This window comes from Motacilla alba, chromosome 4, assembly GCF_015832195.1.
Source record: "Motacilla alba alba isolate MOTALB_02 chromosome 4, Motacilla_alba_V1.0_pri, whole genome shotgun sequence".
Taxonomy (NCBI): domain Eukaryota; kingdom Metazoa; phylum Chordata; class Aves; order Passeriformes; family Motacillidae; genus Motacilla; species Motacilla alba.
This window is the reverse complement of record NC_052019.1, coordinates 5,416,163-5,434,995: the sequence shown is the minus strand read 5'-3', so window position 1 is coordinate 5,434,995 and position 18,833 is coordinate 5,416,163. Positions and strand designations below refer to the sequence as shown.

The 18,833-nt window shown below is 49.3% G+C and overlaps 1 protein-coding gene across 4 annotated transcripts; it reads left to right on the top strand.

Annotated features, from left to right (window-relative positions):
- Window positions 1–208: 208 nt before the first annotated feature.
- On the top strand, window positions 209–15,008 carry THNSL2 (threonine synthase like 2). Of its 4 annotated transcripts, XM_038136442.1 has the most exons (11): window positions 209–894; window positions 1,562–1,786; window positions 2,650–2,844; window positions 3,094–3,246; window positions 3,940–4,170; window positions 5,018–5,166; window positions 7,837–7,962; window positions 8,892–9,031; window positions 9,140–9,344; window positions 13,265–13,329; window positions 13,540–15,008. In XM_038136442.1, the coding sequence occupies exons 2-10, from the start codon at window positions 1,564–1,566 to the stop codon at window positions 13,289–13,291; spliced, it is 1,449 nt and encodes a 482-aa protein (XP_037992370.1). In that variant the 5' UTR covers window positions 209–894; window positions 1,562–1,563; the 3' UTR covers window positions 13,292–13,329; window positions 13,540–15,008. The 4 variants fall into 4 exon arrangements, with proteins under 4 accessions (XP_037992370.1, XP_037992369.1, XP_037992371.1 ...); XM_038136441.1 differs by lacking the exons at window positions 13,265–13,329; window positions 13,540–15,008 and having other exon boundaries at window positions 211–894; window positions 1,559–1,786; window positions 9,140–9,664; XM_038136439.1 differs by lacking the exons at window positions 13,265–13,329; window positions 13,540–15,008 and having other exon boundaries at window positions 213–894; window positions 9,140–9,663.
- The last annotated feature ends 3,825 nt before the right edge of the window (window positions 15,009–18,833 follow it).

Below are 18,833 nucleotides of genomic sequence, written 5' to 3'. Positions count from 1 at the left end.
GGTGTAGAAAAGTTGTTTTCCATACCACTGACCAGGGCAGTGACTGGACCACCCTCCACCAGATATTTTTCTCATTGCTCCAGTTAGAACCATAAGAATAAAGAGAGAGAGGGAATGTATTTAGGATCAGACTCCAGTGCTTTGGCAGGTGGTATGTATGTCCTTTGCTGCAGATGTGGGCTCCGTGGCTCATAGCACACTGTTATCAGCCATCCTTTGTACTTCTGCTCCTGCCTGCCTGGGCTAAAGTCCTTTTGCTTTCTCCAGCACTGAGCTGCATCCTGGGTTTGTGCAGCCACCAGTCCCGTGCTGACTCTGCCCTTCAAAAAATGCTGATTATATTAAAATAAAAAGCAGCAAAGGGATGAACAACCCTTCCCTGCAAAGAACTGGATTTTTGCACACCCCTCCCATGCCTCCTCTCTCCCCTGTGCCTCAGTTTCCCCGTTGATGTGACAGGGCTGTTGGGAGGCTGAGCCAAGCTGAGTTCCAGACTGATTGTGTTTGCAAGGGACCTCTGGGGTGTCCTGACCCAAACCCTCCTTTAAGCAGCTTAAATCTCAAATTTAAGTCCAAACTCACGGTTTAATCAGGTGTATCCATGTTTCCCCACTGGAAGTCGGAATGTCCCCAGGCCTACACAAGAGACCACAAGGTCTCCATGCCCTGTGCCTGATCACTCTCCGGTTAAAAGCTGTCTCCTAATATTTAACCAGCTTTCCCCCTAGCTGCAGCTCGCACCTGCTGCCCCTTGTCCCCACTCCTGGCACCGGCAGAAGCAGCCGAGCTCCGTCTCTCCCGCATATCCCCATTCCCAGGTTTGCTGCAGCCGTCTCTGCCGGCTGAGCCGCGCCACCGGCAACACCGGCGGGTGGCACTGGGGACAAGTTTGCGGTGAGCACAAGCGCAGAGGGTGGCCGGGCTGGGAGCGGCGGCCGCAGCTGCTTTGGGCGCTTCCCCGCCGTGCTGAGGCGCGCTGAGGGCGGCAGCGCTGCCCCAGGGCCGAGGCGGGCGCGGCCGAGGCGGGCACGGGGTCGGGGGGAGACGCGGCCTGTCCCAGCCGCGCCGCCGGCATTTGCGCCAGTCCGGAGGGTTTAGCTCAGCCCTTCCTACGCTGCGTCAAATCCTGTCCTTAGTTTAACCCCTTTGAACAAAATCAGCCCGCTCTGAAAACGTAGTGATATCTTTTTTTAATTTAAAGCTCCAGCTTTTGCGAACAGCCCACAAAGGTTCATGACGTGCTTCTGCAGCGACTCGTGCGCCCTCAGGGCTTTTCCTCAGGCGGGAAGTGTCTCCCCGGCAGGGTGGAGGGAAAGCCGGACAAGGAGGCTCCAACCTTGGCACAAAGCCCAGGCAGCCTTTCCACCCTCCTGCAAAATGCCGAGCGCCCTGCACTGACCCTGGCTGCTCCGGCTCTCTGTGGGAGGAGGTGGTTTGTTCCCTGAGGAGCTCTGTCTGCCCACAGGGGAAGTTTTGGAGGGAGTTCTTTTGGGATGAGGGCCTGTTGCTGGTGTGGGGGTGCTTCGGGTCGCTGGCGGTGATTGCGGTGCCTCCCCAGCAGCCATGGAGTACATCAGCACACGGGGAGGCACGGGGGCCGTGGACTTCGAGGGAGCCCTTTTCTCTGGCTATGCCCCCGATGGGGGCCTCTTCATGCCCCAGCACATCCCCTCGCTGGACAGGGACACCCTGCAAAGGTGGAGCAGCCTGTCCTACCCTGAGCTGGTCAAGGAGCTGTGCTCCCTCTTCGTCCCGGCCAAGCTGGTCCCACGGAGCGCGCTCAACGGTGAGCGGAGCGGGGAGCTGCTCGCGGGGGTGTGCACGGGGGTTTGGGGCGTCTGGATGCATCTGCCTGCCTTTCCCCATCCTCTTCACAGCCGCCAAGAGAAGCAGCCTGCTGCACATTGCCTGCTCGCGGAGATGTGCACGGGGGTTTGGGGCGTCTGGATGCATCTGCCTGCCTTTCCCCATCCTCTTCACAGCCGCCAAGAGAAGGAGCCTGCTGCACATTGCCTGCTCGCGGGGATGTGTACTGGGGTTTGGGGCATCTGGATGCATGTGCCTGCCTTTCACCATCCTCTTCACAGCCCTCAAGAGAAGGAGCCTGCTGCACATTGCCTGCTCCTTTCTGTAGCCTGCTCTCCTCTGTCACCTTGCTGGCCCTAGTGGAAAAGGTGTCCCCTGTGTAAAAATAGGGGTTCTGGTGACAGCAGCAAGCTGATGTTGTGGCCCTGCTCACTGCTGGGGCGCCCTCCAGGACGTTTTGGTGCTTCACGCTTGCCTTGACGTGTGTTTTTAAATGTTTTTAACACTTGTGAGCTATCTTTTCCACTAGAGGGCAGCTGCAACCTCTGTCTCAACAGCACATTAGTATAAAACTCGGGTTTCCTGTATTTTATGTGTTAATATCGTTTTCTGATTGTGTGGCATGTCCCCTGGGATTACTTAGCACAGAGTTATCAAACGGCATGAAGCTGGGCTGGTTCATTCCTAATAACCACAAGTAACTTTTGGGGTATCTGTCAACTGCACAGAGCCTTTGGTTGTGCAGAAAGGTACCCAGGAGCACGAAGAGCACACATGCAGGAAGCCATGGGTCAGAAAAACACTCCTTTAATTTAACAGGCTATTAAACCATTTTCCCTCTAGAGCTGATCGACAGGGCCTTCAGCAGATTCAGACACAAGAATGTTGTGCATATGTCCAGGCTGAAAGACGGACTGAACATTTTGGAGCTCTGGCATGGTGTTACGTATGCATTTAAGGACCTGTCCTTGTCCTGCACAGGACAGTTTTTACAGTATTTCTTGGAGAAAAAGCAGAAGCATGTCAATATTCTGGTGGGTGAGTATGACTCTTTGGAGGTAAAGTTCTTGGGCAGGCTGTTACCTTGAGAGCCATCATCCCACAGCCCTCCCCAAAGATGCCCCAGGATGGTATTGCCTCATAATCTCCAGGCAATGCCAAAGTGGCTACTCTGGCCAAAAACATCTCATGGAGCATTTCTGCATCTTTTTCTTAAAGTGCAGTGATGCAGGTTTGATTGACACAGCAATTTTCTGCTTTTCTTGGTGCTTCCTCACTTTGAAACAGGAACCTCAGGGGACACGGGGAGCTCGGCCATCGAGAGCGTGAGAGGCCAGAAGAACGTGGACATCTTTGTTCTGCTGCCCAAGGGGCTCTGCACCCAGATACAGGAACTTCAGATGACCACTGTCATTGAAGACAACGTCCATGTCTTTGCTGGTTGGCACTGCTGTTTGGACTGTCCACTTTTTGGCTCTGCTGTGTCAAAACCTTGACCCTAAAAGTCTGAGTGGGCTGCTTAGTGGGATTTGCAGCTTTAGCAGCTGCAGCCAGCTGGGTCATTGCTATCATCATGCCCAGACATCTGGCTAACAGGAGACAACATCCACAGTTTGACAACCAAGCAGTTTAAGGCTTCTTTTTCTCCTGGCCATAGATCAGAGCTGCCTCCATGCAGGTGGTTGGTGTTTGGTGTAACTGAATTCAGACCATTTTTGTCACTAAAAGGATTTGCAGCCACCCCTTCCCTCTGTCCTCTCGCCATCATGGGTGATCCACCTCCCACCACCATGCCATCCTCATTGGCATCACCATTGGGTGCTTGAGCTGCTTGAGTTCCCATGGACTCCTCTGCTCAGCCTGGTCTTACCTTGGCATCTCACAAGAAGATGCAGCATTTGCCTTCCTGGCAGGTTTATATTTGGTAGAGGCAGGAGCCCAGAGTTCTGTGTCTGCAGAAACCACCTGACATCCACAGGGTGGCCCTGGTTCACACAACCCCCAGGGCAGATGTGCACCTCCTGACCACAGCAAGCCCCAGGGCTTGAGACCAACCCTATTTTTGAGCAGAAATACCTCGTGCCTGATGCACTGCTGCTGGCAGATCTAATCTTGCCTTTCTCCTTTTGACAGCTCGTGGGAACAGCGATGAAATCGATGAGCCGATCAAGGAACTGTTTGCTGATGTCGATTTTGCTGGAAAATACAACCTGATGAGCTTGAATTCTGTCAATTGGTCCAGGATTATGGTGCAGATTGCCCACTACTTCTATGCCTACTTTCAGTGCACCCCATCCCTGGATACCGCCCAGCTGCCAATGGTGGAAATTGTTGTGCCAACGGGAGGAGGAGGAAATATCACGGGTAAAGGGAAAAAGAGATGGGTTAGATAAGAGAGAGAGAATGCTCTGATCTATGGACCAAAAGCACTTTGCAGATACTGGGTATTGCTATTTATTAAAACACCCACTCTCTGGTAGGATTTCTTCAGAACCACTTATATTTTATTACTCATGTATGGTTATTACTCAATTTAGGTGTCACTGATGATTTGCAAGGTGCAGAAAAACCCAAACCACTCTTTGATGATGACTGTAACTATCTTGAGGATGGGCACATTAGGAGAGGACAGAATGCGTTTGATGCAGAAAAGAGGGAAAATGCTGTGGCTCTGATTTCTTAAGTGAGACATTAACAGAGGTGTGGAGTCCTGCCTGGTCCTCTCTGGTTTGCATGGTAATGCATGGTCAGGACAACCACTCTTAATTGCATAATCTGGCCTTCTAAATGAGAGTCCTTGATTGCCTCAGTCCCAAAATAGGTGTAGAACTGTCTTACGAAAGCAATAAAGGATTTTATATATTCACTGCTCTTTCAGGCTGCCATCAGAGAGGCAAAAGCCCAAAATCTTCTTCTCTCCTGCTTGCCTGTCAGCTGCCTGAACTCTCTGTCCCCTGCCTATCAACCAGCAAAAGTGGAGATGAGCAAGGGTCTGTGTTCAACGGCAGGTGGAGCGTTGCATCCCTGGATTTTATTATCTGTGCTCTACCAAACCACTGAAGTCAGATATCTCAGAGTCCACAAGGGAATATCATTTGTGCCTGCTTCTGAACTAGATGCTAAATCAATTTGTACGATGACTTCTTTGCTAAATCTCCTGCAAATGTTTCTTCATTAAGCACTCATGCATTTTTTCACTTTTTTTCCCTAGCTGGCTGCATTGCCCAGAAAATGGGTCTCCCAATTCGACTTGTTACTGTGGTGAACAGCAATGACATCATTCACAGGACTGTTCAACATGGAGATTTCTCACTGGCAGAGAGCGTGAAGGCTACGTTAGCATCAGCCATGGATATCCAGGTATGTAGGGAACTGGCCAAAATGCAAAAATAGAAAATATTGCTGGGGTTTTTTTTAATCTTGTGCTCTGCTCTACCTGTAAAATTCTGCCACTTGATGATGCATTAGGAGGTGTGACTCATATTGACCATTTATGCTACAGACTGCTGAGCTGAGATAGATCAAACTCTTTCTCCCTTACTTTTCAGGGTCTGACTTTCTGACCTTTGTTGTTGAGTACGGGGTTTCTGGGGATTGTTCTATGCAAGCTTAGCAAGACAGGGACATTTCCACAACATGAGACAACTAGAGAGCTAAAAATGCCATCGTGTCACAAGGGTTTTGTTGATGCTTCTGAAAAGCTCCACAAAGAGCAAGAGGAGAGGTTAGGAAGGAGGTAGAGAACTCCAGAAGAAATGCCTTGTTCATGGCTGCCTGCAGGTTGCTCAGAGCAAAACAAGTCCCAGCAGGCAGTGAAAGGCCTCAGAAAGAAAAGTCATGGAGGTACAGAAACCAAACACCTGGAAGCACATACCTCCCCTTTCATTCCCACCCTGGGATCCCCAGGGATTGGATCTGCTTCCAAACAAGTGATCAAAGTGGGAAACCCTTGGTGTTGTATCTCTGTGGCCTTAAGCTACCTGGATTTTCCAAAAGCTGTTCAAACACACTGGGAGGACCTGGGAGTCTGGAGGGTCTGCCATGCTTTGCAGTCACTAGGTCCCTATGCCTCTGTCACCAGGCTGTGCTCTGCAACTTGGCTTTCCTCCTGAGCCAGGAACTTGTGGGGCTCCTCAGAGCTCCAGTGGTAACTGGGCTTCTCTCTCAGCCCATCTCCCTTCAGTAGCACTGGTCAGCAAGTGCCAGACTTTGGGATCTTGGGAGCAGAGTCAGGTGAGGAAATTTCCTGAGATTCCTGAGGATCTAGATGAGTGAATCCCTCTGCACATCCTTCTCCATGGCTGCATGGGATGTCATTGTTCAGCTCACACCTGAAGCATCCATGCAAATATTTCTGTAGCTAAAGAGAGCATTTGTTCTGGAGGGGAATTCAGGAGGTCTCTGTTTGGGACTTGTTTAAAGGAGGTTCTGCCTTGAGGTCAGGTGGGATTGCTCAGGGCTTTGTCCATTGTGGTGTTGGAAACCTTCAAAGATGGAGAGTGCACAGCCTCTTATGTTGCTGCTTCTGCAGACTAAGATAAGGCAGAGAAAACTTTCCTGTTAGATGATGCCTGAAGAGTTGAAGGTGAAGCAGAAAGTCTGGTGTGGATGAGCCTTACAAGGAGCAATCCCAGGACAATCCCAGCAGACGCTGTGTTTTTGCAGCCAAGCAGGGGCTGTTCTCTGTCCCTGAGGTCAGGAAGAGCCACAGAGCTCATATCCACATCCAAAACTTTGTCTCCAGCATGACCTGGCCTCCCAACTGGGCCCCAACATTCTCCTGGAGAGCTCTGGTGGTGTGAGACAGAAGCAAAAGCCTTACTTAGATGTTGAGGCTGGTACTTGCACCAGTGCCCTGGCCCAGTTCAACTTACTGGTGTCAACATAGTGCTCTGTTATGGAAACCATAGGGCTGGTGGGAATGGAGGCTGAAGGGGAAATGTGGGAAGAATGTGGGAAGGATGTGGGAACAGCAGAAAGAAGGACAGGAGAAACGGTGTCAGGAGCACAGTGTTGGAGGCACGTCCAGGAGCAGGTCATGGAAGTCCAGGTACACTGACCTGTATCTTCTCCGGACAGCCTAAAACAGGGGACAGCCTAGAGCAAAGGGCAGGCTACACCCAGACTAGACTGAAGATTAGAGGCTGGAGGCTTTGGGAGATGACGGTGGGAAGATGAAGAACAGAACTGAGCCCATAAGACACCCAGATAAGGACACAAAAGGCTGAGTAAGTTCTGATGACTCGACAAGGTAGGACACGATGGAGTGACAAAAGGTCATAGGCACTGTCAGCTGCTAAAAGTTATGAAGAGTTTATCCAAACCCAGCACTTGAGCCCAGGAAGTGAGATGAGGACTCTGTAAATTGGCGCCCTTGTCCTGTCTGTCCCTACAAGGTATCTCAGCCAAACCACCTGGATGAATATTTCTTGGTGCTTGTAAATGTGCAGGAATGAGGCAGGGCAGAGAAATTGGTTTGGGACCCTCCTGTATGGTCTTGCACAGAGCTCTGCTGCAGTGTTGCAATGCTGATTGCTCCACAGCCATATAGGCCAGTCGGGCCCTACATGTGCCCTGTGAATTCATGGAGATTATCAGCCAGCCCTGCAGCAGGCTGGGTGTCTCATTAAGTCACGCAGGAGCTGGGTGACTCACAGCAGCATCTGCAACACTGAGTAAACAGCTGGATATTTCTGGTTCTCCAATACACAGTGTGTTATTAGCCTGGGCTCCTCACAGTGATGGTACAGATGTGGTCAAGCTGTTGATTCATCAGCCATCCCTTCATTTTCTGTTTTAATCTGATGGTCACTGTCAGACTGCTCTGACAGGTCAGAGGTTCAAAAGACATTGTGTTCCCAAAGACTTGTCCTGGGATGTAGGTGAGCAAAGGGAAGACAAAAAGCCCACCCTGGCTTCCACCAAGAAAAACACAGTGGTAGGACCTCAGCCCTAATCAGACATCAGAGAATCCACAAGGATGCTTCCCCCCTCTTTTGAATTTCCTCACCTCTTGCCTTGTTATCCCAGGAGCCTTACAATGTGGAGAGGATCCTCTGGCTGCTCTCTGGCTCTGACAGCCGCCTAATAAAAACTCTGATGGAGCAATTCAACATCTCAAAAAGGCTGAAGCTGCCAGAGGATTTGCACAGAAAGGTCAGTTCCTCATCCATACAACACTGTGCCTCTGTGTGTGTGTAAGATTATTGCTACCAGGTATTTCCAATTCATTTTCAGGATTAAAAAAAATCATAGTGGAGAGTATGCTACCAAAAATTTAAGCATGAGTCCAGAACAGAAGTTTTATATCAATGTGTGTGCATGGAGATACTAAAAACCCCCTTTTATTTTTTTTTTTTTTTTTGAAGAATGCTCTTTGTTCTTCACACAAGTAACTTAAAAATTACCTGCAGTTATTTAGGTAGCATATGAAATTGTCCTATCCTTGGCCATGCACTGAGGCATTGTACAGTGGATGCTGGCACAAATTGGGTGTTTGGGAGTGAGTCTGCTGAGTTTGGTGCAATTCAGCCTTGCTGTTACAGCAGAGGGGAGCACAAACACAAAGCAGAGAGAGATAGAAGAGAAAACCAAAGATTTGAGTTGTGAGAGGGCCAGGTACAAAATCCTGCCTTTTCCTGTCCAATTTCTGATGTGCTCTCCCTCACAGAGCAGCCTTTGCCCAGTGCCTGCTCCTGCTTGTGCTGCAGAAAGATAAATACGAAACGATTTTATTATGAAAAGCAAGAAGAGCTGTTACACTGAGGTGGATTTTACAAGTCCTCAGAAACTCCCTCAGAGCATGGACATAGTGGTGCAGAGGTGAGGAGCTGAGCCCTGGCTCCTGCTCACCCACACTCACAGCACCTGTGGACGGAAACCCCTTACCCACATTCCATCCCTGTGGTTTATTCCAGCAGTGCCTCATCCCCAAGCTGCAGCAGCAACCCCTTTTCCTTCAGTCTCTGGGGGCACCCATCCTCCAGCCTCTCTATTTCCTGCTTTGCTGAGTGCCTGTGGCACAAAGCCAGCTGGGAACACATTGTGTGGTGGTGCCCTGTGTGAACCTCCCTGTGTCCCCACAGCTCTCCAAGACTTTGGGATCGTGCTCAGCCTCTGACCAGGACATTGTGGGAGCCATGCGGCGCTGCTGGGAGGAGAACCAGTACCTGCTATGCCCCCACTCTGCCGTGGCTGCTCACTACCATTACTCACAGCCACCCAGGTAGGGAGCATTAGGGACTGGACCATCACTATCCCCTTGCTCCTGCAGCATCTCCAGCCCCCAGCTCACTTACACCATAAGTTTTCTTTGCTTGTGTTTCATTTCCAGCATCCCCCGGTGTTGTCTGGCTCCAGCCTCTGCAGCCAAATTTCAGGATGCTCTTCTCCGAGCTGGCCTGGCTCCCCAGATCCCCCCTGAAATCTCTGCTCTGACAGCAATGGAGACCAGGTCCACTCCCCTGGAGCGGGGACAGGACTGGGCACAGGTGCTCCGGGGCCGGATTGAAGCTGTGGCACAGCAGTGGGAGGCACAGGTGGGTCAGTCTGCACCCCAGGGCAGGTAGTCACACAGACATGACCACTGGGCACAGCTGGACAATGCCTCCCAGGGCTCATTCTCCACTCCCAGAAAAGCTCTGTCTTATGCTGGGAGTCTCCAGGCAATGATGTATTTGCAAGAATTCACTTCCCTGTGTAATTGGACTATCTCATAACATTTTCAGTAAAGAGTTCAATTATATGGACAATTTCATAATGTTTTCAGTAAAGACCTCTGCAATTGTATCCCTTTTTCCTAATAAATCAGAAAAACTGATTAAAACTCTGAGTAAACCTGGCTGTTCCACCATTACTGGCTGTTACACAAAGCTGTCATAGCACTACCCACAGCTGCCTGCTTCTTGAGCATTATCCAGTGATTCTGGCTCTGTGCTGGGATGTTCAGCCCAGCAATCCCAGTAGCACCCAAGATGCTCAATAGGAAACAAATACAAGAGTGGAGTGGATCCACTTTACCCATCTCTGTAATTTAAGCAGTGCCAGGGATTGTTCCCAGGCATTGAAACTTACTCTGTGATAGTGTTAAATAGCAGATGTTTTCCCTGTACAAGTTTCTCTTACAGAGCTATTTTCCAATGCTGTATCTCACAGCTTTTGGTCCTAGTTCTGCTTCAGACTCTTCCCAAGCAACTTCCACTGTAACAAGTAGGAAATGGGAAATTCCCTTTATCTTCTGCCTGAAACTTCAGGTCTTTCAATACCACGTTCTCATCATATACATATAAATACATAAATACCTTGTGTGGGAGCTGCCTCCACAAGCCATACATCTGGCAGGAATCTCTTGTGCCTAAAAAAGGGGGAAGAAAAATAGGAATAATTATACCAGGGGGAAAAATCCCCCTTTGCCATCAAAAAAAAAATTCCCCCTTTGACATCAAAGGAAGTCCTGTAATGGGAGGATTAATTTGAAGGTTTAGTGGCATTTAACAGGGTAAAAGTAAATTCTGTGAAGTGATTCAGCTTGGGATGTTGCAGAATGTGCGGGAAGAGTGGGAAGCTTGGCCTGGGCTGAAGGCTGCCTCGCTGGCATCCTGGCAGCCTTTTCCTTGGCTCCCTCTGGCACAGCTGGCTCTGTGCCACCTCCTTCCATCCCACCGAAACCCTGCAGGAGAGGAGGGACCTGTGCCTCCTCCAGGGTGGGGGCTGAGGCTGCCCCATCCCAATTAACGGGGATGAGGGAAACAGCTTAGCTGAGAATGATGTAAAAACCACAGCACTTGGATGGTTTTGATGCTAACAGCTCTACTTGCATGGATTGAGCAGCTGGGAGGTGGGGTCCAGGAATGATGTTTCATGAGGCCATCATTCACCCTTCTTTAAGAGCCAAACCAGCAAAATACCTCTTGTTTAGGCAGCAGCTTCATCCTCACAAATAACCCTTCCCCAAAGCATGGCTCTGCGTGGGGGGTGGTGCAGGACATCTCTGGGGGTGGCACTAAGAAACTTCCCGATCCCTTTTTACCCCCATGATCAGCTCCCCCTTTCATTGATGCAGATGTTATTGGATCCCACTGCCCTTAGCATCTGCCTCCCCAAATCTTGTGGTTCTCAGCCAGGCCAAGCTACAATTTAGCCCTTAATCACATCTCAAGACACCCTGTGAGAGGGGAGAGGCCTGAAATTGCACCCAGTTCTGCACCCAAGGGACAAGTTGCAAACCTGGCTGGCAGGACCCCAACTCCTCATCGGGGAACATTGTGAAGGATGGGGTGAGTGGGGCTGGACTTGCAGCCTGCCAAAATCCTGGTGTGTTTTGCAAGCAGAAAGTGTGACGAATACACTTTCCATGTTCCATGCTCCCATCCCAGTGCCCTCAAGCAGTAGGATGAGTTAAGGGTCCAGCCTCATTGCAGGGTGAAAAGGAGTTTAATTCTCAACCATCCCTGAGGATGCCCTTATGGGGTGAGTATGCTACTTCTCCCCCAGCCCAAATCAGACTTTTTTTTAGGGCAGGACACTATGAAACCCTCTCTGAGATCTCTGGAGCAGAAGAACAGCAGGAAAAGCCTGTTCCATGCCTGGAGCCAAGGCAGAGGGAGCAAGACAGGCTTGGCTTGCAGAGGAGCTGTGCTCCCACAGAGGACAATGCACAGCCATGTGTGCCAGCCCAGTGCCTGGAATGTGGGAGTGAACCTGGCCCTGTGGGTGTGCTTGTCCCACCACCTGCTCAGGCACCATGGCATCTGTGGCCACTCTCACACTGAGGGTTCCCACTCTATCCCCAGAACTGGTGCTTGGGGCTCTGCCTGCTCATCCTTGGGTCTCTGGCTGAGAGGGAAGGTCAGCCTGGTTTGATGGAAAGATGGAAAGTGGAGGGGGGAAAGTCACACCAAAGGTGGTACCTCCTCACCCGACACTGATGGGTGGCTGCAGGCTCTGGCAGCTTCACATGTTCCCGGGATTAATAGTATTTTAGTCCTGCACCTTCCAGAGCTGGTCACAAACCCAGGACAGGCTTGTCAAATAATTAATCTCATACATCAACTGCTCTTGCTTTTCTCCAGAAAAATTCCAGTTTCAGGTCCCTGACCCCAAGCATGTCTGACAGGTCATCCAGGAGACAGTGATGCCCACAAACTGGTGACCATACTCCATGGGGACTCTGCATTCCCCCACTGAGGGACATGGCTGGGACATGTTCCCAACTCCTACTTCAAGGAGAAAGTAATGTCTTAGGATGGAGATGGAATGTGTTGAGATAGAGGAATAGGGTCATAGTTCACCTGGAGTTTCTACTCAATAACTCACATGTACCAAAGCAACTTGCTGTCTTGAGCCAAACTCACTTGTAGTTGGCTTTTCCAACAAGGGACTGGGGTGCCTGTCCTGGTGTAGTTTGGGATCTGTTGGACTACAGGTAGGGTCTTGCCCTCTAAGCCATCTGTCTCTGTGCCCCATGGGGGCTTCATCTGCCAGCAGAGCCCTGCTGTGGTTCAACACTCCAATCATCAAAAGTGCCATTAAGAGATCTATTCGCTAAAGGGGGACATGGGATGACTGGCTGACTGCTGCTCTGGCTAAGATAAAATTGAGAGGAATATAACGTCCTGAAGGAGCTGTGGGTGAGTCTCTTTCCCATGAGCAGAGCAGTCCAGCCTTCCCCCGTGCATTGTCACAATGTCCATCCCCATCTTCCAGCTTGTGGCCACCCAATGAATTGATCTTTGGGCAATTACTCCACTGACTGGGCTGTCACGTCCTTCTACTCCATTTATGAGCTGGGGGGAGCCCACAACGTGGTGAATTATAAGCCAGTGCTTTAAAACAGTGTTCTGAAGGTTTGGGAGCTGAATTATTATTTATAATGCCCTGGGGGCCCCATGTAATTTATGGACAGGTATGAAGACAAGTAGGCGCTCAGACATGGGGATGAGCCCGGTGTAAATGCTGAGATAGAAGGATAGATAGATGGATGGATGAAGATAAGCTTCTTGGCCAAGAGAGCTGGAGATTGAAAAACTGGAGATGGAGAAGGCTGCTCAGACATCTCTGCTCTCCTAGGGTGATACCTACGATCCCACTACTCTCACTCTGAAAAATGTCATCTCAAACGTGGTGCAAAACATTTGTTTACTCTTTTTTTTTTTTTTAATTTATCCAAAGTGCAAGGAAAAAAAAGTAAAAAGGAATTGCTTTGTTGTTGCAATTTGCTGCTAGGCATTCCTATGTGTGCTAATGATAAGTATTAATTAAATAGCTTTCTGTTGTCTTTTAAATGCAGTTCTTTCAGGCTGTAATTAAAAACAGACACCCAGCCCTTTCTGTCTGCATAGGAAGAGGCAGGTAGGCCTCTGGAGCTCTGCACTTCTTTCCTTGTAACAGGAGAGAAGTGGAAAATGAGGCAAAACCAGTTTCCACTGAAAACTCACTACCCTGTGCATGTCCTTCACAGGGAAGGCAACCAGCTCAAGGAAATTAAAGGAATGTGACTTCCAAGATCTCAGCCCTGCAATCAAAGTAAGTTTATTTGCCCTTAAGATCTCCCAGCTTCATACATTTAAAAGGCAGAGGAGATCACTTCGTTTGATCTCTGGGCTACACAGGCTGCTGAACATCCTCCTGATGCATTCATCATGCCCAGAAGAAACTTGTTGCTTTATGAACATTTTGATCTGAGTAGTTGGAGATAGGATTCCATCCCTCTCACTTGTTTCTTGATTTTTGCAGGTTTTTTTTCACTCTTGCTGTGGAAAACCAGGCACTGCTGTAAATCCCCATCCCTGTGCTGCTCTTCTGGTCATTATTAATCTCCCAACTCAAGCTGTGCTGCTCAGGGAAACTGGAGCTACCATCAGCCCCGCTGCCCTCTCCCTTTCCCAGCTTAAAATAGACTAAAGCCCTCTAGAAATGCAAATAAAAGGTCAGATACTCACGTGATGGAAAGCAACCACCAAATAAAATTTCCCATTTGCCCACAACACTGCATGACACCTAAGCCCAAATTTTTTCTGCCTTTAAAGGTAACTGGGCTTCACTTATCTAAAATGCTGCTGTTAATCTATAAATACATAGAAGGACAATGGCTGTTCAGCTTATGAGATTGGTGGGGGAAGATGCAGCTCACTCAGAGGATGCCTTGGTCAGAGATGGCCCACGAGAGAAAAGTTTCTGTATTCAACAGCTGCATACACTTTTTTTTTTTTTTTGTGAATGGAAACAATTATGCATTAGAGTAATTTATAACCTGAGATGTGTAGAATTTGTGTAATAAATACACAGAGAATATAAGACAGACACATTGCCTGTGAGGGGATCCTCAATTTGGGTCAATTTGGGGCAGTGCAGCACTTTGGTCACCCAGGGTGATGCTCCTCAGCCTTGATAACTCCTGACACAGTTCATAAAACAACCGCAGCCCTTTTGGGGTCCTATCAACCCAAGGCTGGATTTGCTATGGGTTTTTCTGTCTCCCTCAGCCCCATAGCTATGTCTGTCTTGTGATTTTGAGGTATCCACAGGGAGTTGGGAACACAAGAAGGGGTCTGGGACACTCTGAGACTCCTACCCTGGTGAGGGGAGCATGGGGCTGGGAGCATCTTTGGGGCTGTTGGTGGCAACAGCAACAGAAGTGGCTCAGAAGGGATTTCTTCTCAATTATTTGCATTTTAGAAATGAGAAAGAGGGAGAAATGGGATGGGAAAAGCAGGGAAAAAAGTAAATGTTCAGAAATTAAATACTTAATTAAAAAGGAGTTTGAATTTGTTTGAATTGGATCAAAATATTTTTTCTTTTCAGCAAACATGAGCTTCTTTTAAGCAGAAACTGAAAAAAAAAGCCTTAAAAAAGGTATTTTAAAGGCAAAATTACTCACTTCTAGCCCAAATAGTTAAAATTATATTTCCGTTTTGGGAAAAAGAAGGAAATGTGGAAATTTTGGAAGTTCTAGGAATATTTAAAACACCATATCACAAAAAAAGAAGGTGTTTCAGGGGAGATGAAAAGCAGAACAAGAGGGCTGGGAAAGACTAGCAAGCAGCTGCCCTCTGTGGCTCTGTCCTTGCCCTGACACCCCTGAGATCACCCCGAGCACTTTAAGATCACGAGATACTGAGAACAAAGAGTTTGTGTTCTCTTTTTTGCTCTGTAGTTCCCTGCATTTCCAGGCTCCCAAAGCTGGTTCAGCACTTTTAGGGCAGGTTAGAAACCAATTCTTAAAGAAAGCAGAGCAGAAAATCCCATGTAACGTGGCTCCAGGAGAGTGATGCTTTCAGAAAAATAGCAAAACTAATGATTCCTGAAAAACAAATAAATTAATAAGTGATGAGCACAGGTCAGTGATATTTTGTGCAATTCCTCACTATTCATCTGATTGCTCTTGCCTTGGGACCCCTCAAGCAGAGCATCACGGGTATTTGCAGAACTTTTTGCTCATGAAATGAAACAGCAGCATGATGCTGCAGTAAAAGAAGTGGGAAAGGGAGAAGGGGCTGTGTCTCAACATGGCTTTATTTTGGTACCTGACATAAGGAATGGAGCAGGACTCACTGTGCTAAGTCCTGGACTGACATGGGAAAAAGAATATGAAATATTTTGGTATTGAAGTTTGCAATCAGAGTTTAAACAACAGCTTTTGGGGATGGTTCTGTCACTGACATTCCGTGTGACCCTGGGAAGGGTCGAGGTGAGGAGCAGGGGGACCCTCCTGCAGCTCCCCCAGCCTGGTCACTGCCACGTAGGGGACTCCTGGGGTCCCACAGTGCCTGGGGACCAGGCTGCTGCCACCTCCTCAGCCTGAGCTCGATGCCCTGCAGCTCCACTTGGTCCCTACCTGCCCGGCAAGCACCAGCACCCTGGGAACTCCTCGCTTCCGCTCCTCTGGGATGCTTGTGGGGATTAGGCAAGCTCTGCTCCCTAAACCCATCACATGTGTTTCAATAGTTTTAATTGTTGCCTTTAAGATAATTACAGGCTGGAGAGCACGGACAGGAAGAGCCCTGTGGATTTGCACCGGGGCTCAGGAGCACCGTTGTGTATGGAATGGGATATCTGCCACTTGGAAGTGTTTTTCCTGCTTGGGAGAGTAGTTTGCGTGCCAGAAACAGGGAATGCCACACATCCCCACTTCCCATGGCTGGAACAACGGGAACAAGGTGTCCCCCTGCCCCCCACTCCACCTGCCCTGGGGAAAGAATCCTCCAGCACCTGGCTCAGCAGTTACTGACCCTTGCTCATTTAAGCTGCAGCATTTTCCTCCTTCCCACGTCTGTTCTGAAGGGAATGAGGACCTGAAGTGAGCAGGATGCTGAAAATCAGGCTCAGAGTGGGGTAAGGAACATCCAGGGCCCACCTTACTTAGAGATGAGGAGCAGCAGCCAGCCCCAGCACTCTTCTTGGCTCTTAGTGGGGTGGACAATACTTGAGTTTTTTACTAAATTATGGTTTGTCCTGGTCCCTTGCTGGCTATCCAGCCTTCATCACCGGAGAAAACACTTTACTGATTTTAAAGGGAGATATTTCTGTCCCTCCCTAGCCTGGAGTAATTCAATATTGAGTGAGAGGATTGCAGTCACTGCTTTTCCTCTGTTTGCACCTTTCTTGCAATTATTTTGTCAGAGCTCCCTGCTGGAGGGCAGGGCAGGCAGCTCTCAGGAATAACACAACTTCCTGGATGCTGCCTCGCCACAGAAGAGCTGGGGCAGCACTGAGGACCCCTCCTGGGGCACAGACCTTCCCCAGGGTTCGCCACACAACACGGGATTTCTCCTGAGATCTTCTCCAGCCCCTTATGTCCCCACAAAACCCAGCAGGGGGTTCTTGCCTTTGCACATGCACTAACTTTTTTATCACTAATGCTTTTTAAAATGAAAACAAGATTTCATTTACACACAAGAGTTTGCTCCAGTGCAGCCTCCTGGTTGCAGGATGTCTCATGGCTGGTGTGGATCTGGAGGATCTGGGTGTTTGCTCCCAGACACTGAAACCTGCAGTAACTGGAGGGGAGATGTGGGGCCTGGCACACCGAGGGTCGGATATGTTTAAGCATTCAATCCATGGAAATCCATTTAACAGCACTTCCCCTAAAGTGCTGCCTTTCTTCCACCTGAACTCCTGAAATGGAAATAATCACGGCAGGGAAAAAATTTGGAAGAACTCAAATAATAAAATGCAGCGAAGGTGAATTGGCTGCGGGGTGGAGGGGACGGGGATGGGCCCCGTCGCTGCTGCCAAGGTGAGTTCTGGGGACCTGTTCAGACCTACATCTGCTGGCAGTGGATTAGAAGTCAAACCCACCTGAAATCCAGAACTGAGCATCCTTAGGGGCTCCTCGAGGATGGGATATTCCCCTCCATGAGCTGCCGACTTTGGCCCAATTATCCTTCACATCCCATCCCACTTCTCCCTCTCCCCTTTTCCCTTCCCTTCCCTTGTGATATGACGCATTGGCAGAGGAATAAAATAATCAGCTATTGCTTTATTACTTTTTCCACCCCTGCTTCCCTCACGGGCAACTGTATTTCGGCAAATGTTTTTAATATTTGCTAATAAAAGCAGCTCCAGTAATGACATGCTCCCTCCCAAAGACAAAATTACCGGGACTGGCGTTATCTAACAAACTCGTTTTGGCACAAGCGCGTCTGCGTTCGAGCCATTTCTGCCCATTCACAGGATTATCAGCCATCTCTGCAGCCAGCCCCAGCCCTCCTCTCTCATTCCTAGTTAATTGGTGTGAAATTGGAGCAAGTTCTCAGGTGATAATGTGTTTGCATTTACTGCTTCACTGAACCACCCTAGCCACTCAATCCCAGCTTCATTAAAGCTTCAATCTCAGCTTTTGCTCCTGGCTGTGAGCTTCAAACCCTATTTCCTGCGTGGCAGACATACAGCCTAACACATGTCAGGAAGACAGCTTGAGCAGAGCTGCTGGGAACAAGCACAGCTACTGCCCGGGCGCCGCTCCGGGAAAATCACGTTCGCGGTGGGAAAGATGCTTGGAGTCCCCACGGTGGCTTCACGCTGCGTTGGTTGGCTCCCTGCTCTGGAAAAAGGCATCTTTTATACCCTTTAATTATACTTGATTAATGAATTAATTTTAATTTTTTTTTCTGCAGCACTTTGAAGATAAAAACCCCCTCGTCTGAATTCTGTGATTAGTATTTAAAGACTCAAGTGAAATATTTGTAGGCAGAAAAACCTAACCGAGGAATGCCTGTGTTCAAGCATTCAATAGGGCCTATTCACAGGATAGATTCCAGGGTTATTATTAGCAATAAGGTTATCTTTGGCATAATCTTTTTATGCACAACACGCTATTGGATTCCACCCTCCCTTTTCGCTCAGGCCCTGGGGCAGAAGGTAGACAAACCAGAGCTGGTTCAAGCCTTGCAAGTGTTTTTCATGCAAGTGGAGATGAAGCCTGGCAAAGTCTGCCATGGTTATATTTAGGACAAACCATAAGGTTTTTTTGGTGCAAGATGCACGCCCCAGAATGCTTCTGCATGGAGGGAGAAGCGCGCTGCCCTTGGGGTACCTCCAGCCCTGCCAGCACACGTTGTAGGGGACCTGCTGCACACTGGGGACAGCTGTGACACCCTGTGGGGGTTGACCCTTCAGTCTGAATGGAGAGGGAGGGATTGGGCTGGTCCTGTGCCCGCAGGTCATGGAGGCAGCTCCGAGTATCCCCTGGGCATGCGTGTGGGATTTCACGGGTCCGGACACAGCTCTGGGCTTGGACAGGTCTGGACACAGCCGGGAGAGAAGCCCTGCCAGCCACACCACCGGGTGAATCTCTTCTGGGGAGCTGCAATCGGCTCTCTGCTGGGATGGATGTGCCCCGGGGGTCCCACCTGCCCCCAGCCCCAGCCGGGAGGGCTGACACGAGTGGGGCTGCGGGTCCACAGCTTGATGTGGGCATGAAAGGAGAGAGCAGCTGTCACCTGCCTGCCTCTTGATTTGGTGGTATTTCTAGCTCTCATAAAGCTAAAAGCAGGAGGTGGGGTTTTGTAGTTGTTGGTGGTGCTTTT

Coding starts and splice junctions, on each gene's coding strand:
- THNSL2 (XM_038136441.1), top strand. CDS start 1,564: ATGGAGTACATCAGCACACGGGGAGGCACGGGGGCCGTGGACTTCGAG. Junction 2,845..3,093: donor GCATGTCAATATTCTGGTGG/GTGAGTATGACT, acceptor ACTTTGAAACAG/GAACCTCAGGGGACACGGGG. Junction 7,963..8,891: donor CAGAGGATTTGCACAGAAAG/GTCAGTTCCTCA, acceptor GTGTCCCCACAG/CTCTCCAAGACTTTGGGATC.